Source organism: Stegodyphus dumicola, chromosome 3 (genome assembly GCF_044657685.1).
Source record: "Stegodyphus dumicola isolate Sdum_Otavi_A_Nest chromosome 3, ASM4465768v1".
Lineage (NCBI taxonomy): Eukaryota > Metazoa > Arthropoda > Arachnida > Araneae > Eresidae > Stegodyphus > Stegodyphus dumicola.
In genome coordinates, this window is record NC_140770.1 from 32,106,939 (window position 1) to 32,122,312 (window position 15,374).

General features: G+C 31.1%; 1 protein-coding gene across 2 annotated transcripts in view; it reads right to left on the reverse strand.

The window, feature by feature from the left end:
* Nucleotides 1-15,374, reverse strand: part of Sec8 (exocyst complex component secretory 8) — a 63,318-nt gene that overhangs the window by 18,439 nt on the left and 29,505 nt on the right. For both annotated transcript variants that reach the window (XM_085812711.1, XM_085812710.1), the window contains 9 exons: nt 15,091-15,330; nt 13,271-13,336; nt 8,487-8,630; nt 7,757-7,843; nt 7,406-7,493; nt 7,221-7,284; nt 6,757-6,857; nt 6,581-6,654; nt 6,358-6,496 (listed from right to left, as the gene is read on the reverse strand). In XM_085812711.1, the coding sequence (XP_085668837.1) occupies nt 6,358-6,496; nt 6,581-6,654; nt 6,757-6,857; nt 7,221-7,284; nt 7,406-7,493; nt 7,757-7,843; nt 8,487-8,630; nt 13,271-13,336; nt 15,091-15,330 (1,003 nt within the window). The remainder of the gene's footprint in view (nt 1-6,357; nt 6,497-6,580; nt 6,655-6,756; nt 6,858-7,220; nt 7,285-7,405; nt 7,494-7,756; nt 7,844-8,486; nt 8,631-13,270; nt 13,337-15,090; nt 15,331-15,374) is intronic.

Genomic DNA, 15,374 nt, shown 5'->3' on the forward strand with positions numbered 1-15,374 from the left:
TCAAATAATTTTGTTTTCACTGTTCTTTAAAAAATTCTTCAAAAAATAAGAAACTCATTACCAATTTCCTAAGAAGCATGCCCATTGTATGCTAGCATCATGAAGATGTTTTTCATTTTGTCATATTTTTCTGGAATTGTAAGACTATACATTTTGCCTTTAAATTCTAAATGTTCCAAGATGCTAGATCTAAAACTCCTACCAACTCTGTACGAACAAAAAATTAGAGGATTTTTTTTGGGGGGAAAAGTTTAGAAAAGTGTAGAGTGAATTCTTAAGAGAAAACTGATACACATTTAAATATTCGGATGCAATTACACGGGAAAAGACTCTTATCAAAATGTAAAAGAAGTAAATGTAAAGCTACCACTACTGTACTTAAGAACTGCTAAGTGATTATTCGCTTAGCAGTTCTTAAAATTCTTCCCGTTCAATTGTAAATTAGCATTTACAAAGTGAGGAACTCTACATTTGGTGCCCGAAAGCTTTCAATGGACCATGTCGTTAGAATCCGGGAAATTTACGTTGACCCCTCCAACCCTTCAGATCCCTCAGACATCCACGAATCCAATGGAAGGATTCGGATTTATCTTGGAAGCAATGTGGGCATCTATGAAGCCAACAGCAAAATTTGACGGCAAAGGTTCAATGATGACCTTCCTGAACCAACTGGACCTGCATTTTACCTTATACCCAGTTAACCAGGTACAGAAAGTCACCATCGCGGCAACAAACCTAAAAGGTTAAGCTCTCAGCTGGTATAAAGGGATTGGCAAGTTTTTGTTGAGGGATTCAGGATCAGAATTGAATAGCTGGGAAAATTTCAAGTCGGCATTACTGAAAGCATTTCCAGTTGTCAAAGACCATGCAAAGCTAGAATCAGAATCGTAAAGTAAATACCAAAGCAGTTTTGAGGAGTTGACGGAGTTCATTCCAAGGAAAATCCAAATCTTTAACTTACTGTACGAGAATAAGCCAGATAATGAACTCATTGAAGTGATTTTACCCCATCTACTACCGTCAGCCAAGATTTCCTCAAAGTTCGTATTCCGCAAACGTTAGAAGATCTATTTCAGCTTGCGGTAAAGTTCCAAAGACTGAGAAGTTCCAACTCTGAGAAGGCACGTGTGAACCAGTTTGGCCAACATTCAAGATTTTCCCCTCAAAAGAAACCGCAAGTTCAGCACAATGCGTATCAGCAGACGAGAAAAAGTGAAAAGTTCAATAACAAGAGCATGGATACAAAAGTCAGCGGAAAGAGGCGGCGAGGAACCAGAACTTAAATGCAAACCGGTGTTCGAGAAGGGGCAACGATCACCGAGTGGGAAGAAAGACCCCTCAGAAATCCATTTAAATATGGTAGTGGTACAAAATCTAGCCATGCCGGAGATACATATTCTTGTAAATAATGTACCAACCACCGACACTCCTGGACACAGGGGCTCAGTGTTCATTTCTCTCAGAAGATTTTTTTCAAGAAGCATTTTTGTCGTTATAGACTGTTTAAAGCCACGGGACAAAAAGTAATTGCTGCCCAATGCAAACAGTGCGTATGTTTGGGAAAAACTGCACTGCATGTACAAATTAAAAATGAGGTGACAAAAGTTAATTTTTTAGTTGTAAAAAATTTACTCACGCCCATCATATTAGGGGTCACTTTTTTACGCGCATTCGGCGCGAATCTTAATTGCCAGAATTCTACTCTTCAGGTGCACATGGATCCCGTGGAAGAAGATGAAGTTTCCATGCCAAAAATGCGCTCAGACCACCTGAAGCTTGAAGATAAGGAGAAGATTGAAAAGTTGGTAAGAAAATTTAATTCTCTGTTCAGTGACAAACCTTGCTTCTGCCACCAATAACCATTCTATTGATAAATAACCATTCTATTGATACAGGCAATTCCCCTTCAGGTCAGTCGAAGCCTATAGATACAATAGGGTAAAAGAACAAATTATCAAAAAACATATTGAAAAGATGCTAGAAAATAAAATTATTGTGCCAAGCACTAGTCCACACGCAAGTCCAGTGGTCCTTTCTAGAAAGAAGAATGGGCTACCTCCAGAGCACCTGGACGCGTACATGTTTGCAGTTGATTATTGTAAACTTAACAGTATAACAAAATATCCCACATATCCCCTACTAATAATTGATGAAATCATTCGACAAAAAATTTCAACTAAGTTTATGAAAAGACTTAACATCTGGTTATTTCCAAATCGCTGTAAAACCTGAAGATGTTGAAAAGACTGCATTCATTACAAAGCCTATGCCTTCTTAAGAATGCCATTTGGTTTAAGCGGAGTGCCGGCTACTTTTCAAAAAGCAATGGACATAGTAGTCATGAGGCCAGTTTTACATAAAAGTACAATTATTTAATACTTAATGATATATAATAGTTACTAGCGAAACATTGGACAAACATTTAAAACATTGGGAAGAAGTTTTTGCCTTACTTAACGAGGCCAGTTTCAAAATAAATGCAAGAAAGTGCAAGTTTGTAGCCAAGAAATTGCCGATACCTTGGGTACAAGATTTCTAATAAGGGCATAGAGACTGATAATTCTAAAATACAAGCAATTAAAAGTTATCCTCCCCCAAACAGGGCTAAGAAATTATCTTCGTTTTTCGGCTTATGTTCCTATTATAGAATGTTTATGAAGGATTTTGCGAAAATAGTTGAGCCTCTTTTAGTGCTGAAAAGAAAGAAAACTAGATTTTTTTGGACAGCCGAGGCAAACACCGCTTTTGAACAACTAAAAAATGTGCTAATTAATGTCCCAGTCCTTAAATTTCCAGAAGGTGAACAAGGTCTAGAGATTGCAGCAGATGCATCTGATTATGCAGTTGGAGCTGTGCTTTCCCAAAATGGGCAACCTATAGCCTTCTTTTCAAAAATGCTGAATTCTACCCAAAGGAACTATTCAGCAACAGAGCGAGAAATGTTCACCGTTTTATTAGTGGTTCAAAAATTTTGTGTCTACTTTGGAAGTTCCCTGATAGCAGTGTACTCAGATCATGCGACAGTGGGTCGCTCGTTTTTGGGAAAAAATTTATCGTCTCGCCTGATATGGTGGATTTTAAAGTTATAGAAATTCAATTCAATTATAAAGCACATGCCCAAAAAAGAAAATGTAGTTGCAAATGCTCTTTCACGAATAAAAATTGATGAGGAGGGAAATATAATTAAGTGTGCTATGCTCACCTCAAAAGTTATTGAGTTTCGTGAAACAATAGTTGAAGAATTGAGAAAAGACCCGGAATTTAAAGATATTTACACATATCTGGAAGACCCTGAAAAGTTTGAGCATATAGATTTAAAGGCTATTTGCAACAGGACGCAGCATTATGAAATAATCGACAAACTGTTATTTTATACAAAGGTAATAAATGATAATCAGAAATACCGACCAGTGATCCCAGCGAGTCTACGTTTAAATATCTTAGAAGAATTGCATGATCTAATTGAATTGTGAAAGAATTGGAATGTTCAGAATATATACGTGTGTTTAATGTTAGGCTTTACAGTTAACATTTTAAAAATTAAATTTAAGCTTTTGTTTAGTACATTAGGAAGTATCGGCATGTAGGGAGTCTTGTAAGGTCTAATGTGTCAATGTTAACCAAGTTAGATGTTGTGTAGCGGTAGTTTTGTTCGCAGTAACACAACATAAAATACTCGAAGTACATTTCAGTATATTTGCTGGAAAGCATGGGGGAAATAAAACTGTAGTATGAATGAAAGTGCATGAGGGCCAAATGAGGAAATAAAAGTGTAATTTTAGGAGTTATAGAAAAGCTTTGTAAAACTTCTTACTAATGATATTTCCTTCCAGATATGGAAGTATCAAGACCTGACTTAATAGTAGCTGAATAAAGTGTGCATTCAAGAAGGTGTATGTCCAGAACAGAGGAATTGTTGTAAAATTTTATTTTTCCTAGCTTTAAGAATTGTTGTAAAGTTGGCCCTAAAAACAGAACTTTAAAAAGTTACTTTAGTTAATTCAAAAAGTTGAAGTGTGTAGTTAACGTAAGAAGTTTTTCAGACTTTAAAGTCTTAAACAAGGTCATTTCAAGACCTTATTTTTCGAGTATTTAAAGTCTGGTAGAAAGCTTTTGTTTGTGGTAACATAACATAAGTACCCTAAGTATATTTCACAACAATTGCTGAAGAGCATAAGGGAAACAAAAGTTTAAGTACGAATGAAAGTGTATGAGAGCCAAATGAGACAATAAAAGAAGGGTAATTGTAAGAGTTATGGAAAATCTTTGTAAAATTTATTACTAATGTTGTTTCCTTCCAGATATGGAAGGACCAAGACTAAAACCAGAAGAATAAAATTTGCAGTAAAAGAAGTTGATGTGTGTCCAAAACCGCTGAAAATTTGCAAAATTCTTTAAAAAAATTTTCTAGCTTTAGTCTAGCTTTAGATCTTTTGTAAAGTTGGCCCTAACAACAAAAGTTAAATTCAATTTAGTCAATGGAAGTGTTAAAAGTGTGTAGTTAACGTAGAAAGTTTTCAGACTTTAAAGTCTTAAACAATGTCATTTAGAGACCTTTAGTTCGCGACTATTTAAAGTCTGGCCGGAAGCTATGTTTTTGAGTTAAACTTCTTTCCTGTCAAATTCTTAACTTCCACTTACTACTTCCAGCCAGAGCGTAGTTTTGGAATCACGTCTGAATACATAAGGAGGAGCAGTATTTACCCATGAAGTGCTACTTGCTGAGTTGGAGAGAATCAGAGTTTCCGATTAGTTCGCGTCCGCCTTGTTGGCTACTCTCTCTCAAAGCTGTTATTATTCTCGGCTGTACTCAAGCCCTTGATAGCTTCACAGTCAATTAGTGTTAAGGGGCCAACTCGGTTAGAATCTTGATAGCTTCAGCTATATCTCTTTAGTTTAGATTAGTTTTAGTTTACTTTTAGCCACTTAAGTTAAAGCCCAAGTGTTGGCTTTTATTGTACATTCCAAGACGGAGTTCTGTTATATCTTATTTGAATAATAAAGGGTTATTTACCCTTCCATCTTGTTGTTTCTTGTCACACAAACTTAAGCGATTATTCGCTTAGCAATTCTTAAGATTCTTCACGTTCAACTGTAAATTAGCATTTACAAAATGAGGAACTCTACAGTACATAAAGAAAACTACAAAAGCAGCCATGCAGCCAACTCGTTTGCCTGAATTAGATCCCAGATCAAACTACCAGTGATCAGCAATTTTCCTGCTTAGCCAGTAGTGAGCCTTTACTTCAGGTGTTAAGAGTTAATTGAATTAACTTTGCAAATTAAAGATTGCTCCAAATGAATTCCAACGTAACAGTTGACTAGAATAATCACATGGCAGAGGTATGAGTCAATTGCTTATTATCTTATCCTAACAGTAAATATCAGCGGATGTTACAAAATTACAGAATATAAAAAAAGCTTATTCAAAAAAGAAAACAAAAATAATGTAAATCATGTTCTTTCCTCACCAAAGCATCTGTGAATGATTTGAAAACAGTACATAAACACTTCCTTAATATGCAAGCACACAAATTTTGAATTATATATACTATATAAATTATATAAAATTTTCAATACATTATATATAATGCATATATAAGTCACACATATTATGTCATATATATCTACATTATATATCTTGTATAATTTTTTGTAATAAAATTTTGCAGTAAAAACATAGTATAATAAAATAAATTAGCAAAAGCAACTTTAAAAAGTATAAGCCAATTAATTTTAGAAAAATACAATCAGTAGTAAATTCAGGCAATAAGACATAGGCAGTTACATAAATTTTCACAATAAAAGAAAGCATAAAAGTTTTCATTAATTATTAAATTACCACTAATGTTAGAGAAAACATTAAAAATACAAAATACATGAATTTCTTTTATACTGGTATTTGAATAATAGAAAATTAATTAAAATATAATTACAGTTATACTTTTTATATAAATATGTATAGAAAAGGGAAACTTTTGATTTATTGCAATCTTTTATACTGCTTAACCACAGTAAAAAATTAATTACAGATGTCACAAAAATTAAATATATTTCAAAATTTTAATAAATGAAGGAAAATTATATACTTTAACAAAAACTATACATATTTGTTGCATAGAAGTCACTTAACAACACTTAAGTGGAATACACTCACTACTATTAAAGAGATATATTTAAGCTTGAAAATTAGTTTCAAAGTTCATAAGTTCAAAACTAAAATGCTTTTTATTTACAACTTTAAAAATAAAGATGAATTAATTACCTGAAAAAAGATGCAGATGTATAGGATAAAAATTAAAAAGTTTGATGTATATTAGAAACAATGCTAGTCAAAACATAATAATTACAGCTTACCTTTGTATGCTGTTTGGCAAAGTTCTTTATATGTCTGTAATATATTACAGACTAATTGAAAAAAATGGCTGGAATAGTCTGATAAAGAATAAATGAGTTGCTCCATTTGTTTTAAGCTAGAATTCAATGTTAAGGTACTCTAGGGGAGAAAAATGAAATAATATAGGTAGATCAATAATTTATACACCAAAGCTTAAAATTTTAATGCATATACAAAACTTACATTAAGAATTGGAGTTTTTGCATCAGCTGCTTTTAATACATCTATTTCAGAGGTTGCTTTCCATGTTTCAAGACCTTAATAAGTAAGAATAATATCAAAAATAAGTATGAATATTCAGAAAACACCAAACAATATATTCTATTATTCACAATTTGTAAAAATTTCATATGACATACTACAGGTGATTCTTTCAATGAGATGATTTATTTCTATATTAACTTCATCCAAAAATACTTTAACACAATCCATAAGAAATGTATGCAATGGGCAATGAGTCCTGCAAGTGGAAAATATTTGAAAATACATGAATAGTAGCTCATTTTAATGAAATTTAAAAACTTGAAGAGTCATTTTTTAAAATTATTACATTAGCTTTTTCAAAAATTAAGATACTGGCATTAAGCATGCAAAATTCAGTATATGACAATACAGATAATGCATGCCCCAATTAAAACTACAATTTCTTAACACTTTAACTAGTATTTTCATCTAACTGAACAATAAAAAATATTTCTAAATGATTTTTATTTTCAAGCTTTTTTTTATCAAATAGATATTCAATAAAATTAACTATTAAGTTTATTAAATGGACAAATGTAAACCTTAAAGTAACTAGAATACTTATAGTATTCAGACTCACCCCATATCCATACCAAGACCAGACTCAATTTCAGAGATGAATTGCTTCAAACATTTAAAAAGTACTATGGGGGAAAAATTAGTACATTTAAAAATTAAGTATTAGCAAGCATACTATACACTACATTAGAAAACTTTCAAATACATTTTAATATTTAAAACATTTTACTAGAAAAGCAATAATACATGTGATATTTTTAGCTGTTGGTTGGCAGATCAAAAGTGAGTGATCAAGACTGCTGGGATCTCTGTCAAGAGAATCGAGCCCCGAATTCTAAAGAGAGAAAAAATTTGAAATTTGATAACAATACAAAAATTTTCTGTTTCTTGACAAAAAGTATATTACATGAAATAAACACGTTAGGAGGAAAAAAACTATGAAATATTAATCTATCAAATAATAATTCCCAAGATCTGCACATAAACATATTCAAAGCAGATTATTTACTCACAAAAAAAAAATTATTTTTCAATAAAAATAAAACTGTATGTCAGTATTTAAAATTAAAATACTAAATAAAATCAAAGGACACACACCTTTTCTTTCATGGAATCTTTCTGTTCTTGCAAATACGATTTCATATTTATAGCATGAGAAGAACTGTCAAATCTGAATAGGGCATGCTACACATAAAAGTATATAACATTAGCCAGAAATATTCAGATATTTTTCTCACAACAAAATTTTTAATAATTACACATTGTTACAATAGAAAATATGCGCACAGAGATACAAACTATTTTCTTTTTATTAATCACTGTTAGAATAGGTTATTTATTATGGTAATGTATTTATTTAAGGGCTACTTAGAGAGGAGCCACAATGAGAAAATTTCTTATTCAAATGAAGCAAACCATAAAAACATCATGCAGCCAGGACCTTCCATCACTGAGAAACAAGTCATACAGATCAGCTCCTAGTACTAATAAACCTTATAGCCGTTAATGAGTTTTTTTATTAATAAATAAAACAAATGTAAGTAAAACTCTAAATTTATATTTCCAGTTATAAACAAAAGGGAAATTTGAACACATATATATTCAAGAAATGCACATAATAAAATTTTTCATTAATCTTACAAAAAATAGTTTATATCTGCAACATTTAAACAGCACACATATATATGACTATATGAAACTACATGAAATATGACTTGCCAAGAGAAAAATCATACATAAAAGTATTTTCAGGAAAATGGCTATGACATCGCATAGAATAATAACTTAACAAACAAACAAACAACAACAACAACAAAAACCTTCTTACTTTTTTAGACCTAGTTACACCTTTTCTTAAAAAGAAACTAGATATATCTGTTGTAACAGTTGGAACTTTAGCAAATGCAGCAGCAGCTCGTTGTGTAGCCGCTGTATTATGAAGATCTAAATAATCACTTACAAATATTTCAACCTGAATATGAAAATAAAAGAAATCAAAAGAATGTCAGAAAATAATGAAAAATTATGTTCAAGACAAACAAAAGTAAAAGCTGTTTTAACAAAGAGAGTATATGTAATTTTAAGCATGTGAATCATTATCCAGATGATCTATGGATTCATATTTATTACAAATACTTAATTATTAGATAAAGGTGATAGAACTGGCACAAGTAATTTTAGTGATTCTTCTTCTTGTTAGAAAACACATCGTTCATTTTGAACATTTGTTTTTATTGCCCTTCAGCATTGCAAGTTTAAACATGAATTCATTAAAGCCACAATTCTCTCAAATTCAAGATCAAGCAATTTCTACAGTATACAAGTCTACTTTTACTCCTCAGACCACGTGCTGTAGGAAAATCTTAAAGCAATTAAATGAAATAGTATAACAATAGCACTTGTTCATTGTGATATGTATAAAAATGAAATGGCTGATTTTTTTGGGAAAATGAGTTATCACCATTCATCAAAGACCTATCCATCCTTTATCTCATAATTCTGCCAAACATGTAATGCATAGGAAAATTGACAAAATGGTAAGGACATAGCTCACTTTCTTTATTCCATGTCACCTTTTATATTGCATTTCACATTCTTTGTTGTATGTCTTTATGGCATAAATTGTAGCACATCCAGCTAGCAATTAGGAGATCTAGTCTTCATATCTTGGTGAGAGCTTAACTGAGCTTCTAATGCTTCTCTCTCCACAAAATAGAAGTAGATATAAGGTATTCCTCCAAGCACACCAACAAATGTCAAACTGCAACACCTAATTAATTGTAACATGTAACATGTTATCTGCATACTGATTCCTGTACACCAATATATCTGTACCTTGATTACCTGTACCCCAGTTTATCTGTATAATTGTTCTTCCTATGTAAATAACTTGTTACTTTAATGTAATTTTTATGTCAATTGTGTAATGTAATGACCTGAAATGTAATCTTTTGTCTTAATAAATGCCAGAAAAGGTTAGTGCAGTGGGGCAATACCATTTTTGTCGATGTTGTGGTGCCCCCTGCACTTTTTCCTGTCCTGTCCTGTATTGACTACCAGCCAGGGACTTTGGAAATTTTAAGTAATGCTTTTTGGAGAGAGAAATATCTGAACAAATAATGAAGACATTTTTAAAGGACTGTAATATGAAGCTAGTCTTTATTTCTTGATGACATTATTATAGTTGGGCACATTTTTGAGGCACACTAAGGAAATATAAATATGAAAGTGCTATAGAAACTTAGAGGTGCTAACTTAAAGCTCAGTCTTTCAACATGTAAATTATTTCACTAGGAAGGTCATATTATCTCCACTGAAGGCATATGCACAGATCCTAAACCGATGACTCAAGACATTCATCAGTTAAGTTGCTTTGATTTCAGTGTCACCCAACAAAAGCAAAACAAAGGTTTTCACAGAATGATGAGTATGAAGAAGCATTTAAAGCCTTGACCTTCTGCTTCTGATTTAGCTTATCCTGAGCCTGAGAACAACTTTATTCTCAATACCAGCAATGAAGAAAATGGAACTGTTCTTTCACAAGAAAGTTACAGCCTGGAGTATGTTATTTCCTATTTTAAAAAAAGCCTGTCAAACACTGGGAAAAAAATTACTGTGTCACCAGAAAAGAAGCATTAGTCATCAAAGGTAGCAGAACATTTTCATCATCATCTCCAAGCCACAATTCCTACTGCACACTGACTATCCTTCATTACATTGGCTTAAAAATCCAGAGGGCCAAGTAAATAGATTGATGTTATGGCTACAGAAACATGTCCAGTATAAAGGTAGAGAACAGGTATTCTGCATTAATAACTTTTTGACCATTTGTTTCCATGGAAAAATTTAATTTTTTTTTATTACAACTCATGTTGTCCTTGTGTAAGTACATGTTTGAGAACATCGGCTCTTCCACAGTACAAAATCTAAAAATTGCAGTGACAAACGGTATACATTGTAATATTACATTTTCTTAACAAAATAATAAAGGAAAGTCATCTGTGTATGATTTTTGAAAAGTAAATGAACATTTTACATTTTTCGCAAACATAAGTAGGACAAAAGATCGCAGTTTCGTAAACTGTTTCTGGGAAGCACGTTGAAACTTAAGCTACTCACTCGCAAAATAAACAACCTCGATCTTGCTTTGTGCTCAATGGCTAATAAATGTCAAATGACCTGCAGCGGCATTTGATTCTCATTGGAGAATTGGAACACGACATTTTTGGACATGTGTTTCGGATTCTCATACACAAAGCAAAAATGTGCCAGAATCTCAGTGATGAAATAACCTTTATTTTATTTTTTTTTATATATATTTTTTTGACATACATGCAGTGGAAAACAAGCGCTATCGGATTCCAAAAATCACTTTTTAGGAAGGCCAAATAAAAAAAAGTATAAAGCCAAGCTACATAAAAATCGTGAGAAATTTTAAGAATACGAGAAAGTCGAGAGAAATATGTTAAAAATCGGATTGGCGGGAGTATGGTCGGAAATCGGGAGTCTCTCACCTTAGTCGGGAGAGTTGGCAACTCTGTCAATGTTATAAATATTTGAAAATACAGTCAAATACCAAAAATCCACCGACCTGAAATTCGCGTTGCCTCTTGGAATATAAACATTCAGTTTATAGGTTCCGGAAACCGCAACATTGAGTACGAAACACTGAAGGAAAAAATACTTACCGAATAATGACGTCATAATTACCAAATAATAATGAGTCAAAACAGAAATAACTAATTATTGATATAAAAAAGTTAAAAAAATAAGATAAAATAAATAAGTTTTTTCCCTCTAATCTGCATCGAGGTAAAAAAGCAGATGATTCCCTCAACTCTTTGTTCAAGTTCACGATTCACATTGTATTTTCTGAGCTTTGTTATTTCATTTCACGAGATTGTTTGATGTTGCTTTTTTTTATCTGGATATTTTGTGGATAAATTAAGAATATTTTTAATTTCAGCCCTTTTTAATACAATGACAGATAAGAACCGCACTCATGATTTTACTGCTTGCAACGTTGAAAAACGTAAACATTTTGCATTGACGGTAATGCAAAAAGTGCAAATTCTGCAAAAGATGGAAGCAAGTGCTACTCCTCTATTTATAGCAGAATGGTATGGAATTGCTACACGATTGTGTATGATATACTGAAAAATAAAGAAAAGCTGTTGAAATTTTACAGCAACAGTGATAACAACAGTGTAATCCAAAACCGGAAATCTTTGTATGAGGCGAAATCGGCAAACCTCGATGCTGTGTACATATAATACAATGAATAATATGTGTGTGTGTGTGTGTGTGTATTTAATTATGGCAAAGCACACTAGGGCTATCTGCCTAGAATGAATAATATAATCAATTTATATATGTGCAATTTATATATGTAATTTATATATGTATATAAGTTATTTAATGCATATAATAATTTAATTAAATGTATCTAATATGCCTTATTCATTTTGCACTTTTAGTCCGAATATTATGCTTTATCTTTTCTGTCCTGAAATCCGCAAAATCCTAAAATCCGCACAACCTCTGGTCCCAAGCTTTGCAGATTTCTGGAATTGTACTGTATTTATATCCATTTGATTGCATTGTTTTTGTGTACTATTGCAGAATTGTGTATTGCTTTATTTAATTTTTGCATTTAGGGTGATAACTTTAGGTGTACTTTTATATAATAAAATTTGTGGCCCTATATTTTAGGTACTAATTTTTTTTCTTATAGAACTGAAGATGTTGTAATTCTGAATGCAATATTTAAATTGTAAAAATAGCTTAACTAGGTTGTGAGCTATGAGCATAAAATGCTTCTGGCAATCCTTGATTAGTTTTTGTTGCCAAACTGGTAACATTTGACAATTTCTCACCCACTTGTCAACTTTCTGGAGGTTTAAGGAAACTGCATTTTTGAAGCTCTAGAAGAAATTTCTCCTGAAGATTCTAGAAACTTGCATAGCATTAAGTAAATACAGCTTCAGCATGAGTTAAAATATTAGGCAGTTTCCAGAGAGATTGCAGTAGAAAAAGTAAGTGAATTGCATTTTAGACTTCACTTTGTGAAGGATATTGGGAATTAATGATATTTCTTATATACTACAGATACAAGAAATATCATCAATTCCCAATATCCTTCACAAATATTTTCACAAAGATTTATCTATTATTAGCATTCTCCTAAGTTATTTACAGCCATTTATTTTGCTGTGTTTTATTATTAGTTACAATAAAATGTCAAAATCTTTCTTATTTAAAAAGACATCCATGAATCCATAGATTGAAACAACACTATTCAAGACACTCCAAATTAGATTTCTCATATTTATACAATGTTTTAGAAAGAATACATGAAAAAAAATTAATTACAAAATTATCTTAATTAAGTTTAAATGCTTCTTGAATGAAACAGAAAATAATATTTTAATTTTATCTAGGATCTGAAAGAGATTTACCTAAAATTTTTCTTTTTTATATCCTGAATTACAATGCAGCACTCAGGATTATATAGAAAGAGTAAATTTTAATAAAAATAATATTTTATGTTCAAAATAAAATAAAAATTTCATAATAGAATAAAAGATAAATTTTAAGAAATAATGAACATACTGCAGCTTGGAGCTTAGAAAAAACATCAGCCATTTCAAAAGCAATGTCTGAAAAACCTTCTTTTGACTAAAAGAAAAATAACAGTTGTTCTTAATACATTTTTACCTTATCTATATAAATTTCAAAATATTAACATTCAACAAGAAAATGACAGGAACCTTCAACATCATTTCAATTGTTTGATATGAACTCAAAGTAATATATGAAACAAGACACTACTGAATAAATAATTTATTGATAAGTTACTATGGAAAAATTTAAAGGAAAATCAGTAAGTTTTTCTCACATTTTTGAAACAATATAAAAAAGGATAAAATTACAAAACTGGAAGTGTCTTCTGATTTTTAGATATGAAGTACATAGCTAATTGGACAAGTTTCCATAAAAAAAAAAAAAAAATAATCAGAGTAAATTAATCAAGAATAAATGCAATATATCAAGAACTGATTTTATTCAACCAGCTATGATTTTATACATAAATATTTTCTAACACACAATGTATTTTGCTTTGTACCTAGTAAAGCATTTAAAAACTAAGAAGACATTTATCTTTCATATTTAAATTTCTCACTTTGCTAGAAATGTTAATTGGGTTAGATAGTTTTTTTCTTCCCAGTTTTTTCCTTCTTCAGTGAATACTGAATTTGAAGCAATAGCATAAATCATAACTCATTAAATAACAATTTGTCTATAGTAATTAACAGGATTTAAAATATTAATAAAAAATTAAATATAAGATATATATATCCCATGATAATGAATATGCTGTTTTCTGAAACAGAAAATATTATATATCATCAACTCAATTAATTTATGATTGATGTCAATTACACAAAGCAATACGAAAATAAACTTTGAAGTTTGATTTAGGCAAAGTAATACAGGTGAAATTTTAAAGAAATACAATTTAAACTGAAATGAGCAACCCTGATCAGAACAGTGGTTAGTGCTGCTGACTGCCATATTGTTGGGCCCAGGTTCCAATCATGTAGAAGCCTTGGATGTTTGTAATTGTATAATGTCCTTGCAGCATAACAGCAATTAAAAATACATGGTGAGCTAAGAGTCCTCTTGAATGTGGCTCTGTGGTAGGGAATGAGAGGTAGGAGACCTATGGACCTGTCCTGACAGATGATTCTCCTTCGAAACTAGGCCAAGTCATGCTGTTACCTATAAATTGCGCAAAGCCCATGATAATGACAGATGCAATCTGACACTCGTCTCCATGTTAAAATCTGTGCACATTTTCTGACATTACTGTCAGATAAGTCAAACAAAGTGAAATGTGGAATTAATACACATAAATATCTACATTTAACATAGATGTACACATTGTTTGAAAATAGTGGCTACATGCTTTATTTTCTTAAGTATTAATCTTAGAGATATCATTTCCTTAATTAAGATTTGCAAATAATTTCCCATAAATTAAATGTGCTTTTCTTATATTTTACATTCTTTTTCTTTTTAAAGTAAGTATAATCAATGAAAAGATTTTAAAGTGTATTAATCTACTTTAGTTCTTTGTTTATTAATGCATAATTCTTATGTTTTATTAAAATTAAATGTGCTTTTCTTATATTTTACATTCTTTTTCTTTTCAAAGTAAGTATAATCAATGAAAAGATTTTAAAGTATTTTGGTCTACTTTAGTTCTTTGTTTATTAATGCATAATTCTTATGTTTTTTAAAAAAATACCTACATGCTATCGCACAACAAGCAATTTTAATTCAAAATAATAATCACAAACAGCTATTTATATTACAGGCAAAATAATTTGAACCAAAGTAAAAAGTACTAAATAATACCATTAACTTACTGTAATAATTTGTTTCAAGTTATCTAAGAATCTTTCATGATTTATAGCTACATATCTGAACTGATAAAGTATTGCTTCCAATAAATCAAGAAGGAATTGTTGCTCTCCTTTATATTGTGATCCTGAGAAAAAAGGCTGGTTTGTGCAAGGATATGATGAATTTTGCAATGTATCATACATCAATTCTGATGAATGTCTAATAATAGCCATTAGTTCTTTTTGACATCTGTCCTTCATTATCTGTCAAAAAAGTATATAAAGATAAATTAGAACATCTACATGAA